Source organism: Mobula hypostoma, unplaced genomic scaffold (genome assembly GCF_963921235.1).
Source record: "Mobula hypostoma unplaced genomic scaffold, sMobHyp1.1 scaffold_167, whole genome shotgun sequence".
NCBI classification, from domain to species: Eukaryota; Metazoa; Chordata; class Chondrichthyes; order Myliobatiformes; family Myliobatidae; genus Mobula; species Mobula hypostoma.
In genome coordinates, this window is record NW_026948250.1 from 157501 (window position 1) to 177110 (window position 19610).

Sequence of the window (19610 nt, forward strand, 5' to 3'; positions counted from 1 at the left end):
CATCGCTGCCTCTCTTCTCTCTCTCCTCCCTCTCTCTCACTCTCTCCCCTCTCTCTCTCTCTCTCTCTCTCACACACACGCAATCTCTTTCTCCCCCCCTCTCTCCATCGCTCCCTCTCTTCTCTCTCTCCTCCCTCTCTCTCACTCTCTCTCTCACACACACACACACACACAATCTCCTTCTCCCCCTTTCTCTCTCCATCACTCTCTCTCTTCTCCCTCCTCCTTCTCTCTCACTCTGTCTCTCTCTCTCTCACACACACAATCTCATTCTCTCCCTCTCTCTCTCCATCTCTCTCTCTTCTCTCTCTCCTCCCTCTCTCTCACTCTCTCCCCCTCTCTCTCTCGCACTTGTCTGCATTGAATCCCATCTGCCACTTTTCCAGCCCATTTTTTTCCCGCTGGTCCAGGTCCCACTGCAAAGCTTTGATGGCCGTCCTCGCTGTCCACGACTCCCCAGATCTTGGTGTCACCCGCAAATCTTCCGACCCAGTTCACCGCGTTATCATCCAGATCGCTGATCTCGACGACAAACAGCAGCGGACCCGGCTCCAAACCCTGCGGCTCTCCGCTGGTCACAGGCCTCCAGTCAGAGAGGCAGCCCTCTCCCACCGCTCCCCGGCTTCTCCCGCAAAGCCAACGTCCAGTCCGAATTACCACCTCGGCTCGAGTGCCGAACGCCCGAGCCTTCTTGACCAACCCGCCATCCGGGAGCTGGCCAATATCTTCGCTGAAGTGACCCCGCTGCCTGGCCTGCATCCACTTTCCCGGTGACTTGCCCGTGAAGCCCGGTGACATGGGTTAGACTCGACCAACCAGGCTCCAGGCAATGCGGACTCCACCAGTTCGGTTTCTGTCCGCCCAAAGCCTTACACACTCAGCGGACACGCGGGGCGCGGGGGCTGCCTAATAAAGTGGCCGCTGCTGTCATTCTGTGCGCTCACGGTCTCCTGACGACCCGCCTCAAAGGTCTGGCATGCTCTGCGTCCGCAGATCTCTTCCGCACGCCACTGCGGCTGTTTGAGCCACGAATCACTTCTGTCGGCTCGGATCAGCCTGGCCGTTCTCCTCTGGCCTCACTCACCCAATGCGTCCCCCCCCCCTCAGAACTGACGCTCGCTGGATTTCCCCTTCGCACTATTCCCCCCGCAAACTCTAGGGACTGCCGTGCGTTAAAAAAAAAACAACAACCAGGAGATCAGCGGGTTTCTGAGATTACTCAAACCACCCCGTCTGGCACCAGCAAACCATTCCTCTTAGATCACATTTCTTTTCCCCATTCTGAGGTTTGGCCCGGGCCTCTTGGCCGTGCCGGCGTGCTTTTATGCAGTCGAGTTGCTGCCACCTGACTGGCTGATAAGATATTGGCATTACCGAGCAGGAGTGAGGTGGCACTGAGCGTCTATCTGGCCCCTTAAAATACTTCCAGTCATTTAATGACGGGGGGCACCTTTCCAAGCCCTGGGGGACCTATTTGCCCCAAGCCGGCAAGCAACTCGTCCTCCGCGGTCCGTCTCGGCACCCTGACCTCCCTATTGTTTTGTCCCACATGTATAGGCTGTGTCTGTCTCCAAATGCAAAAAAAAAATCCATTTGAGACCATCCCCATCGCCTTCTGCTCCGTGAGTGGGTAATTACTCTAATCTTCAAGTGCGCCGATTTTATCCATCTTGGTCCCCGTTCTCTTCCCTCCCTCCCTTTCTCCTCGCCACCTTCTCTCTCTCTGCCCTCCTCATTTCCCATTCTCTCCATTCCTTCTCCGCTCCTGCCCCGCCTCTCTCTCTCTTCTTCCATCTCTCCATTGGACTCCCTCCCTCTACTTCTCCCTCTATTTCTTCCTCTCTCCCTCGCGCTCTCCCCCTCTTCCCCGCCAACCCTCCTCCCCTCATTCTCCTCCCCCCCCGCACTCTAGCTCTCACCCTCCCTCTCTTTACTATTGCATTCCTCTCGTTCCCTCTCCCGCCACCCAACCCTCCCCCCTCCTGCCCCTCACACTCCCCCTCCACCTCTGTCCTCCTGCCCTTTCTTTTGTTCCTCTCCTCCTCTTTCCCTGTCCCACCCGCCCTCTCTGTCTCCTATTCTCTCTCCCTCTCTCACCCCTTCTATCCCCTCCCCCTCACTCTCTCTTTTCCTCCTCCCTCCGCCTCTCCCTCCTTTGACCCGCTCTCTATGTCTCCTCTCTCTTCCCCACCCTGTCTCCTCCTCACCCTCTAACACGCTCCCCCCCCTCCATCACGCGCATCTCCCGTTGCGTTGGAAGGAGGGGAGGCGAGGTGGGGAAGGGGGTGGATATCCGCTCCCCACTACGAGGGCCCCCACCCCCATCAGTGTTGACCAGGAGAAACACGCCACCTCGGAGTTGAGTTCGGAGCTGTAGATGGCGGTCAGGGGATACGACACGCTCTGCATCATCGGTACATGGACCATCTTTTTGGACGAAACCCAGAAGTCCTCCTCCCTGGTCAGACGCTTCTCGAACTTCGTTTTCCATTTGCCTGCGTGGCGGAGAGGGGCAGGGTGAGGTCTGACTGAACCGGTTCCTCGGCGGGACAATACCTTCTCTGAACCGGGTTCGCCGACTGCATGGCGACCCGTTTAAACCAGCCTCCCCGAAGACATAACACCTCAGCTAAGCTGGGTTACCTGTCAGTATTAATAATAATAATCATAGGCATTCGTTAGTCTCAAGCGACCATTGATTTGCGCCTTGGAAGGTTTCCGGGGTGCAGGCCTGGGCAGGGTTGTATGGAAGACCGGCAGTTGCCCATGCTGCAAGTCTCCCCTCTCCATGACACCAATGTTGTCCACGGGAAGGGCATTAGGACCCATACAGCTTGGCACCGGTGTCATCGCAGAGCAATGTGTGGTTAAGTGCCTTGCTCAAGGACACAAACACGCTGCCTCTGCCGAGGCTCGAACCAGCGACCTTCAGATCACTAGACGAACACCTTAACCACTTGGCCACGCGCCAACGTACCTGGAAGTATTACAGCCTGTCGAAACTGGGATCCCCGATAGTATAACGCCCTCTCTAAACCGGGTTCCCCGGAGACACAACTCCCCAGCTAAACTGGGTTACCTGACAGCCTATCTAAACTGCGATCCTCAATGGTACAAAACCCTCTCTAAACTGGGTTTCTCGATGGTATAATGCCACCTCCCCAAGAAACCAGTCTCCCCAAGGGCATTACGCCCTCTTTAATCCAGATACCACGAACGGTTAAAAAAAACACCTTTTCAAAACTGGTTCCCCCTCAACAAACCGGGACCCCCATGATATAACACCCTCTCCAAACCGGGCTCGCCAGTGACATAACGATAGACAACAGGTGCAGGAGTAGGCCATTCGGCCCTTCGAGCCAGCACCGCCATTCACTGTGATCATGGCTGATCATCCACAATCAGTATCCAGTTCCTGCCTTATCCCCGTAAACTTTGATTCCGCTATCTCTAAGAGCTCTATCCATCTCTTTCTTGAAAGCATCCAGAGACTTGGCCTCCACTGCCTCCTGGGGCAGAGCATTCTATATACCCACCACTCTCTGGGTGAAAAAGCATTTCCTCAACTCCGTTCTAAGTGGCCTACCCCTAATTCTTAAACTGTGGCCTCTGGTTCTGGACTCCCCCAACATCGGGAACATGTTTCCTGCATCCAGCGTGTCCAATCCCTTAATAATCTTATATGTTTCAATCAGATCTGCTCTCATCCTTCTGAATTCCAGTGTATACAAGCCCAGTCGCTCCAATCTTTCGACATATGACAGTCCCGCCATCCCGGGAATTAACCTTGTGAACCTACGCTGCACTCCCTCAATAGCAAGAATGTTCTTCCTCAAATTTGGAGACCAAAACTGCACACAGTACTCCACACAGCTGCAGAAGGACCTCTTTGCTCCTGTACTCAATTCCTATGACGCAACCCGTGAACCGGGCAACTGGACGGTATAGCATCCTCTCTAAACGGGGTTCCCCGACGGTATGGCGCCCTCCCCGTCGGTTGCCAGGGGTGCCCGGCGGAGAATACCCGGTGGACGGTGGGGGTGGGGGAGGGGGACGCCCTGCGGGGCAGAGCCTCTCCCTGACCTGCGTAGTGGACGGCGTTGAGGATCATGATGATGACGTCATCCGGGACGCTGTCGACCATCTTGGGGATCAGTCCACGGGTGTGACCGGACACCCAGTCGTTAATTGCCCGGACGTTCTCGGTGGCGTTCGGAGTCAGAGCTTTTGGCTCCTGTCCGTAAAACCGGATCGACCGGTCGTTGAAGTCCCGTTCCAGGCAAATACCTGAGAGAGGAGAGAGAGAGAGAGAGAGAGAGAGAGAGAGGGCGTAGAGGGGATGGGGCAGGGGAGAGAATTGATGCGGGATGGAGAGAGGGGAGTGGAGGACGAGGGAGGGACAGAGAGGGCGAGAGGAGATAGGGAGAGAGGAGGGATGCCATTGGGGCAGAGGAGAAGAGGGGAGAGGTAAGGCGGAGTGGAGAGGAGATGGGGGAGGGAAGGATTGTAAGGGGGACGTGGGGGAGAGAGGGTGTGCGCGGGAGAGAAGAGGGGTAGGGGGATCGCAGAGGGAGGGAGCGAGGAGGAGAGGTAAGGGGTCGGAGGGAGACGGGCGGAGAGGAGAGGAGAGGGGGGCACTTGCGATGAAGGGGAGAGTGGGTGAAATCGGGATTTGGAAGACGGCGGGGGAGAGAGAGGGAGGGGGAAGACAGGGGGGGTGCCGAGAGGCGAGAGAGAGGGGTGGGGGGGGAGGGTCGGGGCAGGGAAGGGGAGAGAGGAGGAGCGATTGGGTGGTGGGGTTGGGGCAGAGGGTAGGTGAGCGCGGAGGGGGGGAGAGGACAGAATTAGAGAGTGGGAGGGGAGAGATGGGTGGACAAGTAAACCTCCAGGTGGCACGCGAGAGGGCGACGTGACGACAGATCGAGAGCTGGGGACGGGCAGGGACGTTGTGACAGAGAAAACCAACAGAGGCAGCCCCCCGCAACACGGTCTCCCCACCCCTGCCGGGTGGAGAATCCCTTTTACCCAATCGGGCCCGATGGGAGGTCCACGCACCACCTCCGCCGCTCGGGAGCTGAGGGTTCTGGTGGTGAGCGGGGGTGGGGGAGGGGTGTAGGGGAAGACAATATTGAATCTTCTCCCCCCAATCCCAACCCACTAACCTCAGCCCTGCCCTGCCTCTGGAAGACCGCAGCAATCAGCCTTGCCGTGGGAGGGGGGGGGGGTCGTGGTGGTGCGGGGAACATTTGCCCGGGACGGAGATGGGATGATGCGCCTAACAACGACAGGGCGCATCGACAACCCCGCCCTCCGCATCAGAACTGGCTGTGGATTTCAGGAAGAAGATGACCGTAAAACATGCCTCCCTCCCCCCCACCACCCCCAGTCCTCACTGAAGAGGGGGTCAGCGGTGGAAAGGACAAGCGGCCGCGAGTTCCCAGGCGTCACGTTCTCAGGGGCTCTGTCCCGCGCCCCGCGTGTTATATAACCATACAACCATTACAGCACGGAAACAGGCCATCTCGGCCCTTCTAGTCCGTGCCGAACGCTTACTCTCACCTAGTCCCACCGACCTGCACTCAGCCCATAACCCTCCATTCCTTTCCTGTCCATGTATCTGTCCAATTTAACTTTAAATGTCAATATCGAACCTGACTCAACCACTTCTGCTGGAAGCTCGTTCCACACAGCTACCACTCTCTGAGTAAAGAAGTTCCCCCTCATGTTACCCCTAAACTTTTGTCCTTTAACTCTCAACTCATGTCCTCTTGTTTGAATCTCCCCCATTCTCAATGGAAAAAGCCTATACACGTCAACTCTATCTATCACCCTCATAATTTTAAATACCTCTATCAAGTCCCCCTCAAACTTCTACGCTCCAAAGAATAAAGACCCAACTTGTTCAACCTTTCTCTGTAACTTAGGTGATGAAACCCAGGCAACATTCTTGTAAATCTTCTCTGTACCCTCTCTATTTTGTTGACATCTTTCCTATAATTCGGTGACCAAAACTGTACACAATACTCCAAATTTGGCCTCACCAATGCCTTGTACAATTTCAACATTACATCCCAACTCCTACACTCAATGCTCTGATTTATAAAGGCCAGCATACCAAAAGCTTTCTTCACCACCCTATCCACATGAGATTCCACCTTCAGGGAACTATGCACCATTATTCCTAGATCACTCTGTTCTACTGCATTCTTCAATGTCCTACCGTTTACCATGTATGTCCTATTGTGATTAGTCCTACCAAAATGTAGCACCTCACATTTATCAGCATTAAACTCCATCTGCCATCTTTCAGCCCACTCTTCTAACTGGCCCAAATCTCTCTGCAAGCTTTGAAAACCTACTTCATTATCCACAGTCACGCAGCAGCCACGACCAGCGGCTCTGCTTGGCGCCGACCTTCAGGGGACAACCGCGACCGCCTTAATCCTCTTTCTACTGAATAGCCAGAGATGATTCTCTCTCTCTCGCTCTCTCATATTACTATGCCTTGCCCTGTACGCTGCCACAAGGTCAGAAACCTTCACGCCGTACGTCAGCGTTGCCGCTCTCAACTCCGTGTGCTCGGGCGTTTGACCGTGGTGAGAAATGATAGCAGCCCTCCGCTCTGTCCACGCCTCTCGCAATCTTATAAACCTCCATCCGGTCTCCCCCCCCCCCCCCACCTCCGCCATGAACCTCGGCAAGAATGTCCTTCCTCAAATTTGGAGTCCAAAACTGCACACAGTACTCCAGGTGTGGTCTCACCAGGGCCCTGTACAGCTGCAGAAGGACCTCTTTGCTCCTATGCTCAATTCCCCTTGTTATGAAGGCCAGCATGCCATTAGCTTTCTTCACTGCCTGCTGTACCTGCATGCTTGCTTTCAGTGACTGATGAACAAGGACACCCAGATCTCGTTGTACTTCCCCTTTTCCAAACTTGACACCACTCAGATAGTAATCTGCCTTCCTGTTCTTGCCAGCAAAGTGGATAACCTCACATTTATCCACATTAAACTGCATCTGCCATGCATCTGCCCACTCACCCAGCCTGCCATTAGTTTTCTACACTGCCTGCTGTACCTGCATGCTTGCTTTCAGTGACTGACGAAACCGGGCCAGCATCCTGGTGAACGCCTCCCGGCCCCTCTCCGAGGTCTCCCCCCCCCCACGCCCCCTCCCGCAGCGGGACGACGAGAACCATGCCCACGGCACTTCCCTGTCATCCAACAGTCCCGTCTCGCTGTGGACCCCGGGGTGGGGGTGGGGAAGGAATGAGGTGGGGGGGGCGGTAGGGAGGGATTGAGTCTCACCTTCCCTGTAGAAGAGCTGGGAGGCAGAGACCAGGTTTCTCGACCTGTTCAGGAGCTCGCTGAGCGGCCGGTGCACGCAGGGGAAGTGGTCGGTGTAGTGGAGGGCATCCTGCAGGTTCTTCCACGTCTCGTTCCGGGAGCCTGGCGGGGTGGGGTGGGGGGGGGGGGCGGGAAAGAGAGGTCGGGCCTTCAGAACGGGCGGGGCATTTCCCCCTCCCCCCACGTCCCTCCTCCCCAGCTGGTCTCCCTGTCAGCAACCCCTCGCTCCCACCGTGCTCCTTGTCCGAACGCAACCCCTGACCCGCCGCGGCGCACCTCCCCTCCCCTCCCCCAACCACACCGACCTACGCACGTGATCCCTGACCCTCCCTCCCCCCCCCCCCGATTCTGACCTCTGGCCATCGTTCGCACCCATAGATGTGACCCCCTGACGCGCATCAGCGACCCCTGCCCACGGCCTCTGCCACGCGTGTGCTTTTCTTGAGTCCTGTACGTGAAACCCCACCCCCACCCCTCGATTTTGACCTCCAAATCCCCGCGCGCCTCATCCAAAGCCGCCGCTTTGGCCTCAGCCTCCAAACGTGACCTGTATTCGACCTCAACGCCTGACTCTGAACCGACCAGTGACCCCACCCCCTTCATAAACCCTGATTTTCACCTGCGAATCCTGGCGCCTTAAAATTTGCACCCCCCCCCCACCACCGAGCCCATACTTGACCCACGACCCCTGACCCCCGAGATTTGGACCCCTAACACCAAAATGACACCCCCCCCCCTGTGAAGAGCAAGGCCCCCTCGCCTCCGCACGGGTCTTCCGACCCCTGGTTCTGAACTGGGCTCTTGGAAATGACCCCTGACACTTGACTTTGACCTCTCCCTCCCCGCCGCCGCCACCCCCACCATATTTGACCACGGACCCACTTGATTACGTGGGCCCTGACCCCTTGATTCTGACCCCCTCGTACTCGACCCGTGTCTGGCCGCCAATACCACTACGCAAGCCCACCCGCTGGTGATGACCCCGGACCCGCCGCACACGATCCCCGACCCCCGGGATTTTGACCCTCGGCCCCTTTGATTCCCGTGTACGACCCTTGCCCCCCACCCTCCCTCCCCACCACCGCCCCCTCGCAAGACCTGGCCTCTGGACTCAACACCTCACCCCTGATTTTGACCTCCGGCACCAGTCGGCGACCCCCGAGCCTTGTGCATCGCACCCGACCCTCTGTACTTACCGAGGAGGAGATGTGTCAAGGCGGTCGCCACGCTGATGGGAGACAGAGCGAGATTAACGTCGGGGTTGACATTGGCCACCGCCTGGTACAGCTCCACCCCGAACCGGGTCAGCGAGGCGGACAGCTTGGTCAGCTGGCCTTGCGAGACCTCCTGGGTCTCCTCGCAGCGCTTCCAGGGGTCCGGGAAGAGCGCGCAGTCTGCCCTCTGGAGTGTGGGGCATATCGGGGGGCCTGGCCACGGCCGCGGGATGAGTCCCGGGACCCCCTGGCGATTGGTGCGGGAGTCCTCCTGCTTGAGGGGCAGGTGGGACTCTGTCTGCGGTGGAGAGCGGGAAAGAGGGAGAGAGAGAGAGACGACAGGGATGGGATCAGACTCTCTTTCACTCCCACCGCCCTCCTCACCCTCACCTACCCCTCCCTTCCTTCCCTCGGCAGGGAGAGGGAGAGAGTGAGGGACGGTGGGTTTCAGTCCTGGGACGCCTTTCCCTCACTCACCCTACTCTCCCTCCCCACACCGCCTTGCCCTCCTCCTCCCTCTCCCCTCCCCTCCCACCTACCCCGCTCTCCCTCCACGCCGCCTCGCCCACCCCTGGCCCCCGGCACCAACCCAACCCCCCCGCCCCGTTGTCTTTCTCCTCACTCGTCTCCCTCCCCTCCCCTCCGCAACGCTTCCCCCCCCCATCCTCTTTCCGCATCCCCCTCCCCTCCGTTTGCAGGGAGAGAGACGGGGTGAGGGGGAGGAGGGAGGGGTTCAGCGCCGAGACCTCTCCCACACTACCCTACCTTCTCCTCCGCATTCCTCCACTAACCCACACTCCCCTCAGCCCCCTCTGCTCTCCCCTCACCTCCCACAGACTTCCCGACCCTCTATCTCGCTTTTCTCAACACAAGCGCACCCCTACCCGCCACCCGGCCCGTTCTGTACTATTGATTTCCTACCCCTCTTTTCCCATCGACACCCGGACCCTCTCCCTTCCCTCGCTCACCCCCCACCATCCCTAACCCTCATTCCCCATCCTCAATCCCTCGCCTCCCCTCCCCTTTCTCTCCCCTCCCACTCACTATTACTCCCGCTATCCTCTCCCTCCTAAAAAATCACCCCCCCCACGCTCCCCCCTTGATTCCCACTCATTTCCTCGACCCTACTCCCCTTCGGTCCCTCCCCTCTCTCCGCCCCAAATCTTTCACCCTTCTCCCCTATCTCATCCGATCTCTCCCATCTCTCTCTGCTCCTTCCCTCTGTCGCCCCCCTCTCCCCCAACTCCTCTTCTTCCCCGTGCCTGTTTCCCCTCCGTCCCATTTGTCTTCATCTCTCTCTCTCTCTCTCACACACACTCAGACACACACACACACACACACACACACACACACACACACTCAGACACACACAAACACACACACACACACACACAATCCGTGCAGATTGGAAATCGCATCTCCACCTCACTGGCAATCAGCACTGGCGCACCACAGGGTTGTGTGATTAGCCCACGGCACCAGTCTCTCTGCACTCACAACTGTGTGGCAAGGCACAGCTCAAAAATCCCATCTCTAAATTTGCTGCTGATATATCCATTCTCAGCAGAACTTCAGATGGCCACAAAAGGGCACAAAGGAGCGAGATATACAAATATGACTAGTGTCTCAGACACATCTCTCTCTCTCTTTCACGCATCCCTCTCCCACACACACCTGTCTCTCTCACACTCCTCTTTCACAAACACACATCTCTCTGTCTCTCACACACACCTCCCTCTCTGTCTCACAACTCTCTTTCACACACGCACCACCCTCTCTGTCTCACAACTCTCTTTCACACACACACTCACACACACGCACACACAGCTCCCTCTGTGTCTCACACCTCTCTTTCACACACACACACACACCTCCCTCACTGTCTCACACCTCTCTTTCACGCACACAAACACAACTCCATCTCTGTCTCAGACCTCTCTTTCACACACAGACACCTCCCTCTCTGTCTCACACCTCTTTCACAGACACACACACACACACATCCCTCTCTGTCTCACACCTCTCTTACACACACACAGACACACACACACCTCCCTCTCTGTCTCACACCTCTCTTTCACACACACACACACACACACACACACACACAGCTCCCTCTCTGTCTCACACCTCTCTTTCACAAACACCTCCCTCTCTGTCTCACACCTCTCTTTCACGCACACACACCTCTCTCTCTGTCTCACACCTCTCTTTCACGCACACACACCTCTCTCTCTGTCTCACACCTCTCTCTCTGTCTCACACCTCTCTTACATACACACACACCTCCCTCTCTGTCTCACACGTTTCTTTCACACAAACACACCTCCCCCTCTGTCTCACACATCTCTTACACACACACAGAAAAACGCACACACACCTCCCTCTCTGTCTCACACCTTTCTTTCACACAAACACACACACACCTCCCTCTTGTCTCACACCCCTCTTTCACACACACACACCTCCCTCTCCAACTCAATCCTCTCTGTCTCACACCTCTCTTTCACACACACACACGTCCCTCTCTGTCTCACACCTCTCTTACACACACAAACTCCTCCCTCTCTCTCTCACACCTCTCTTTCACACACACACACACACACACACACACACACACAATCCGTGCAGATTGGAAATCGCATCTCCACCTCACTGGCAATCAGCACTGGCGCACCACAGGGTTGTGTGATTAGCCCACGGCACCAGTCTCTCTGCACTCACAACTGTGTGGCAAGGCACAGCTCAAAAATGCCATCTCTAAATTTGCTGCTGATATATCCATTCTCAGCAGAACTTCAGATGGCCACAAAAGGGCACAAAGGGGCGAGATATACAAATTTGACTGGTGTCTCAGACACACCCCTCTCCCTCTTTCACGCATCCCTCTCCCACACACACCTGTCTCTCTCACACTCCTCTTTCACAAACACACATCTCTCTGTCTCTCACACACACCTCCCTCTCTGTCTCACAACTCTCTTGCACACACACACACACACACACACACACACACACACACACCTCCCTCTGTGTCTCACAACTCTCTTTCACACACAGACACCTCCCTCTCTGTCTCACACCTCTCTTTCACACACACAAACACACCTCCATCTCTGTCTCACACCTCTCTTTCACACACAGACACCTCCCTCTCTGTCTCACAACACTTTCACAGACACAAACACACACCTCCCTCTCTGTCTCACATCTCTCTTTCACACACACACTCACACATACGCACACACAGCTCCCTCTCTGTCTCACACTTCTATTTCACAAGCACACACACAACTCCCTCTCTGTCTCACACCTCTTTTTCACAAACACCTCCCTCTCTGACTCACACCTCTCTTTCACGCACACACACCTCTCTCTCTGTCTCACACCTCTCTTACACACACACACACACACCTCCCTCTCTGTCTCACACGTTTCTTTCACACAAACACGCCTCCCTCTCTGTCTCACACCTCTCTTTCACACACACACACACACACACACACACCTCCCTCTCTGTCTCACAGCTCTCTTACACACACACACACACACACACCCACACACAACTCTCTCTCTGTCTCACACCTCTCTTACACACACACACCTCCCTCTCTGTCTCACACCTCTCTTTCACACACACACACCTCCCTCTCTGTCTCACACGTTTCTTTCACACAAACACACCTCCCTCTCTGTCTCACACCTCTCTTTCACACACACAAACACACACACACACACACACACACACACACACACACACACCACCCTCTCTGTCTCACACCTCTCTTACACACACACACACCCCCACACACAACTCTCTCTCTGTCTCACACCTCTCTTTCACACACACACACCTCCCCCTCTATCTCACACCTCTCCCACACACACACCTCTTCGTCTGTCTCACACCTCTCTTTCACACACACACACCTCCCTCTCTGTCTCACACCTCTCTTACACACACAAACTCCTCCCTCTCTCTCTCACACCTCTCTTTCACACACACACACACACACACACACACACACACACACACAATCCGTGCAGATTGGAAATCGCATCTCCACCTCACTGGCAATCAGCACTGGCGCACCACAGGGTTGTGTGATTAGCCCACGGCACCAGTCTCTCTGCACTCACAACTGTGTGGCAAGGCACAGCTCAAAAATGCCATCTCTAAATTTGCTGCTGATATATCCATTCTCAGCAGAACTTCAGATGGCCACAAAAGGGCACAAAGGAGCGAGATACACAAATTTGACTGGTGTCTCAGACACATCTCTCTCCCTCTTTCACGCATCCCTCTCCCACACACACCTGTCTCTCTCACACTCCTCTTTCACAAACACACATCTCTCTGTCTCTCACACACACCACCCTCTCTGTCTCACAACTCTCTTTCACACACACACACCACCCTCTCTGTCTCACACCTCTCTTGCACACACACACACACACACACCTCCCTCTGTGTCTCACACCTCTCTTTCACACACACACACACACACCTCCCTCTCTGTCTCACACCTCTCTTTCACACACACAAACACACCTCCATCTCTGTCTCACACCTCTTTCACAGACACACACACACACACCTCCCTCTCTGTCTCACATGTCTCTTTCACACACACACACACACACACACACACCTCCCTCTCTGTCTCACACCTCTCTTACACAAACACAGACAGACACACACCTCCCTCTCTGTCTTACACCTCTCTTTCACACACACACCTCCCTCTCTGTCTCACACCTCTCTTTCACACACACACCTCCCTCTCTTTCTCACACCTCTCTTTCACACACACACACACACACACACACACAGCTCCCTCTCTGTCTCACACTTCTATTTCACACACACACACGCAGACACAGCTCCCTCTCTGTCTCACACCTCTCTTTCACGCACACACACCTCTCTCTCTGTCTCACACCTCTCTTTCACACACACAAACACACCTCCATCTCTGTCTCACACGTTTCTTTCACACAAACACACCTCCCTCTCTGTCTCACACCTCTCTTGCACACACACACACACACACACCTCCCTCTGTGTCTCACACCTCTCTTTCACACACACACACACACCTCCCTCTCTGTCTCACACCTCTCTTTCACACACAACACACACACACACACCTCCCTCTCTGTCTCACACCTCTCTTTCACACACACACCTCCCTCTCTGTCTCACACTTCTCTTTCCACACACACACACCTCCCCCTCTATCTCACACCTCTCCCACACACACACCTCTTCGTCTGTCTCACACCTCTCTTTCACACACACACACCTCCCTCTCTATCTCACACCTCTCTTACACACACAAACTCCTCCCTCTCTCTCTCACACCTCTCTTTCACACACACACACACACACACACACACACACACACACACACACACACACACAATCCGTGCAGATTGGAAATCGCATCTCCACCTCACTGGCAATCAGCACTGGCGCACCACAGGGTTGTGTGATTAGCCCACGGCACCAGTCTCTCTGCACTCACAACTGTGTGGCAAGGCACAGCTCAAAAATGCCATCTCTAAATTTGCTGCTGATATATCCATTCTCAGCAGAACTTCAGATGGCCACAAAAGGGCACAAAGGAGCGAGATACACAAATTTGACTGGTGTCTCAGACACACCCCTCTCCCTCTTTCACGCATCCCTCTCCCACACACACCTGTCTCTCTCACACTCCTCTTTCACAAACACACATCTCTCTGTCTCTCACACACACCACCCTCTCTGTCTCACAACTCTCTTTCACACACACACACCACCCTCTCTGTCTCACAGCTCTCTTGCACACACACACACACACACACACCTCCCTCTGTGTCTCACACCTCTCTTTCACACACAGACACCTCCCTCTCTGTCTCACACCTCTCTTTCACACACACAAACACACCTCCATCTCTGTCTCACACCTCTAATTCACACACAGACACACACACACACACACCTCCCTCTCTGTCTCACATCTCTCTTTCACACACACACTCACACACACACGCACACACAGCTCCCTCTCTGTCTCACACTTCTATTTCACACGCACACACACACACACACACACACAACTCCCTCTCTGTCTCACACCTCTTTTTCACAAAGACCTCCCTCTCTGTCTCACACCTCTCTTTCACGCACACACACATCTCTCTCTGTCTCACACCTCTCTTACACACACACACACACACACACACACCTCCCTCTCTGTCGCACACCTCTCTTTTACACACACACACCTCCCTCTCTGTCTCACACCTCTCTTTCACACAAACACACCTCCCTCTCTGTCTCACACTTCTCTTTCACACACACACCTCCCTCTCCGTCTTCAACCTCTCCTTCACACACACACACACCCCTCTGTTGCACACCTCTCTGTTACACACCTCTCTTTCACACACAGACACCTCCCTCTCTGTCTCACACCTCTGTTTCACACACACACACACACACCTCCCTCTCTGTCTCACACCTCTCTTTAACACACACACACACACACACCTCTCTCTGTCTCACACTTTTCTTTCACACAAACACACAGACACACACCTTCCTCTTGTCTCACACCCCTCTTTCACACACACATACCTCCCTCTCCAACTCACACCTCTCTTTCACACAAACACACAAACACACCTCCCTCTCTGTCTCACACCTCTTTCACAGACGGACACACACACACACACACAGACACACACCTCCCTCTCTGTCTCACACCTGTCTTTCACACACACACACACTCCTCTCTGTCTCACACCTGTCTTTCACACACACACACACACACACACACACACCTCTCTGTCTCACACCTCTCTTACACACACAAACTCCTCCCTCTCTCTCTCACACCTCTCTTTCACACACACACACACACACACACACACACACAATCCGTGCAGATTGGAAATCGCATCTCCACCTCACTGGCAATCAGCACTGGCGCACCACAGGGTTTTGTGATTAGCCCACGGCACCAGTCTCTCTGCACTCACAACTGTGTGGCAAGGCACAGCTCAAAAATGCCATCTCTAAATTTGCTGCTGATATATCCATTCTCAGCAGAACTTCAGATGGACACAAAAGGGCACAAAGGGGCGAGATATACAAATTTGACTGGTGTCTCAGACACATCTCTCTCCCTCTTTCACGCATCCCTCTCCCACACACACCTGACTCTCTCACACTCCTCTGTCACAAACACACATCTCTCTGTCTCTCACACACACCACCCTCTCTGTCTCACAACTCTCTTTCACACACACACACCACCCTCTCTGTCTCACAGCTCTCTTGCACAAACACACACACACACACACACCTCCCTCTGTGTCTCACACCTCTCTTTCACACACAGACACCTCCCTCTCTGTCTCACACCTCTCTTTCACACACACAAACACACCTCCATCTCTGTCTCACACCTCTAATTCACACACAGACACACACACACACACACCTCCCTCTCTGTCTCACATCTCTCTTTCACACACACACTCACACACACACGCACACACAGCTCCCTCTCTGTCTCACACTTCTATTTCACACGCACACACACACACACACACACACAACTCCCTCTCTGTCTCACACCTCTTTTTCACAAAGACCTCCCTCTCTGTCTCACACCTCTCTTTCACGCACACACACATCTCTCTCTGTCTCACACCTCTCTTACACACACACACACACACACCTCCCTCTCTGTCGCAGACCTCTCTTTCACACACACACACCTCCCTCTCTGTCTCACACCTCTCTTTCACACAAACACACCTCCCTCTCTGTCTCACACTTCTCTTTCACACACACACCTCCCTCTCCGTCTTCAACCTCTCCTTCACACACACACACACCCCTCTGTTGCACACCTCTCTGTTACACACCTCTCTTTCACACACAGACACCTCCCTCTCTGTCTCACACCTCTGTTTCACACACACACACACACACACCTCCCTCTCTGTCTCACACCTCTCTTTAACACACACACACGCACACACCTCTCTCTGTCTCACACTTTTCTTTCACACAAACACACAGACACACACCTCCCTCTTGTCTCACACCCCTCTTTCACACACACATACCTCCCTCTCCAACTCACACCTCTCTTTCACACAAACACACAAACACACCTCCCTCTCTGTCTCACACCTCTTTCACAGACGGACACACACACACACACACAGACACACACCTCCCTCTCTGTCTCACACCTGTCTTTCACACACACACACACTCCTCTCTGTCTCACACCTGTCTTTCACACACACACACACACACACACACCTCTCTGTCTCACACCTCTCTTACACACACAAACTCCTCCCTCTCTCTCTCACACCTCACTTTCACACACACACACACACACACACACACACAATCCGTGCAGATTGGAAATCGCATCTCCACCTCACTGGCAATCAGCACTGGCGCACCACAGGGTTTTGTGATTAGCCCACGGCACCAGTCTCTCTGCACTCACAACTGTGTGGCAAGGCACAGCTCAAAAATGCCATCTCTAAATTTGCTGCTGATATATCCATTCTCAGCAGAACTTCAGATGGACACAAAAGGGCACAAAGGGGCGACATATACAAATTTGACTGGTGTCTCAGACACATCTCTCTCCCTCTTTCACGCATCCCTCTCCCACACACACCTGTCTCTCTCACACTCCTCTGTCACAAACACACATCTCTCTGTCTCTCACACACACCACCCTCTCTGTCTCACAACTCTCTTTCACACACACACACCACCCTCTCTGTCTCACAGCTCTCTTGCACACACACACACACACACACACACACCTCCCTCTGTGTCTCACACCTCTCTTTCACACACAGACACCTCCCTCTCTGTCTCACACCTCTCTTTCACACACACAAACACACCTCCATCTCTGTCTCACACCTCTAATTCACACACAGACACACACACACACACACCTCCCTCTCTGTCTCACATCTCTCTTTCACACACACACTCACACACACACGCACACACAGCTCCCTCTCTGTCTCACACTTCTATTTCACACGCACACACACACACACACACACACAACTCCCTCTCTGTCTCACACCTCTTTTTCACAAAGACCTCCCTCTCTGTCTCACACCTCTCTTTCACGCACACACACATCTCTCTCTGTCTCACACCTCTCTTACACACACACACACACCTCCCTCTCTGTCGCAGACCTCTCTTTCACACACACACACCTCCCTCTCTGTCTCACACCTCTCTTTCACACAAACACACCTCCCGCTCTGTCTCACACTTCTCTTTCACACACACACCTCCCTCTCCGTCTTCAACCTCTCCTTCACACACACACACACCCCTCTGTTGCACACCTCTCTGTTACACACCTCTCTTTCACACACAGACACCTCCCTCTCTGTCTCACACCTCTGTTTCACACACACACACACACACACACACCTCCCTCTCTGTCTCACACCTCTCTTTAACACACACACACACACACACACCTCTCTCTGTCTCACACTTTTCTTTCACACAAACACACAGACACACACCTCCCTCTTGTCTCACACCCCTCTTTCACACACACATACCTCCCTCTCCAACTCACACCTCTCTTTCACACAAACACACAAACACACCTCCCTCTCTGTCTCACACCTCTTTCACAGACGGACACACACACACACACACAGACACACACCTCCCTCTCTGTCTCACACCTGTCTTTCACACACACACACACTCCTCTCTGTTTCACACCTGTCTTTCACACACACACACACACACACACCTCTCTGTCTCACACCTCTCTTACACACACAAACTCCTCCCTCTCTCTCTCACACCTCTCTTTCACACACACACACACACACACACACACACACACACACACACACAATCCGTGCAGATTGGAAATCGCATCTCCACCTCACTGGCAATCAGCACTGGCGCACCACAGGGTTGTGTGATTAGCCCACGGCACCAGTCTCTCTGCACTCACAACTGTGTGGCAAGGCACAGCTCAAAAATGCCATCTCTAAATTTGCTGCTGATATATCCATTCTCAGCAGAACTTCAGATGGCCACAAAAGGGCACAAAGGAGCGAGATACACAAATTTGACTGGTGTCTCAGACACACCCCTCTCCCTCTTTCACGCATCCCTCTCCCACACACACCTGTCTCTCTCACACTCCTCTTTCACAAACACACATCTCTCTGTCTCTCACACACACCACCCTCTCTGTCTCACAACTCTCTTTCACACACACACACCACCCTCTCTGTCTCACAGCTCTCTTGCACACACACACACACACACACACCTCCCTCTGTGTCTCACACCTCTCTTTCACACACAGACACCTCCCTCTCTGTCTCACACCTCTCTTTCACACACACAAACACACCTCCATCTCTGTCTCACACCTCTAATTCACACACAGACACACACACACACACACCTCCCTCTCTGTCTCACATCTCTCTTTCACACACACACTCACACACACACGCACACACAGCTCCCTCTCTGTCTCACACTTCTATTTCACACGCACACACACACACACACAACTCCCTCTCTGTCTCACACCTCTTTTTCACAAAGACCTCCCTCTCTGTCTCACACCTCTCTTTCACGCACACACACATCTCTCTCTGTCTCACACCTCTCTTACACACACACACACACACACACCTCCCTCTCTGTCACACTACCTCTCTTTCATACACACACACCTCCCTCTCTGTCTCACACCTCTCTTTCACACACACACACTTCCCTCTCTGTCTCACACTTCTCTTTCACACACACACCTCCCTCTCCGTCTTCATCCTCTCCTTCACACACACACACACCCCTCTGTTGCACACCTCTCTGTTACACACCTCTCTTTCACACACAGACACCTCCCTCTCTGTCTCACACCTCTGTTTCACACACACACACACACACCTCCCTCTCTGTCTCACACCTCTCTTTAACACACACACACACACACACACACAC

The 19610-nt window shown here is 54.2% G+C and overlaps 1 protein-coding gene across 1 annotated transcript in view; it reads right to left on the reverse strand.

Moving 5' to 3' along the window:
* LOC134342182 (plasma protease C1 inhibitor-like) overlaps positions 1 to 8853 on the reverse strand; it is a 26545-nt gene extending 17692 nt beyond the window's left edge. Inside the window, 5 exon segments of the mRNA XM_063040156.1 lie at positions 2353 to 2495; positions 4084 to 4287; positions 7308 to 7448; positions 8543 to 8624; positions 8626 to 8853. Coding sequence (XP_062896226.1) covers positions 2353 to 2495; positions 4084 to 4287; positions 7308 to 7448; positions 8543 to 8624; positions 8626 to 8763 — 708 coding nt within the window. The 5' untranslated portion in view covers positions 8764 to 8853.
* Between the last annotated feature and the right edge of the window lie 10757 nt (positions 8854 to 19610).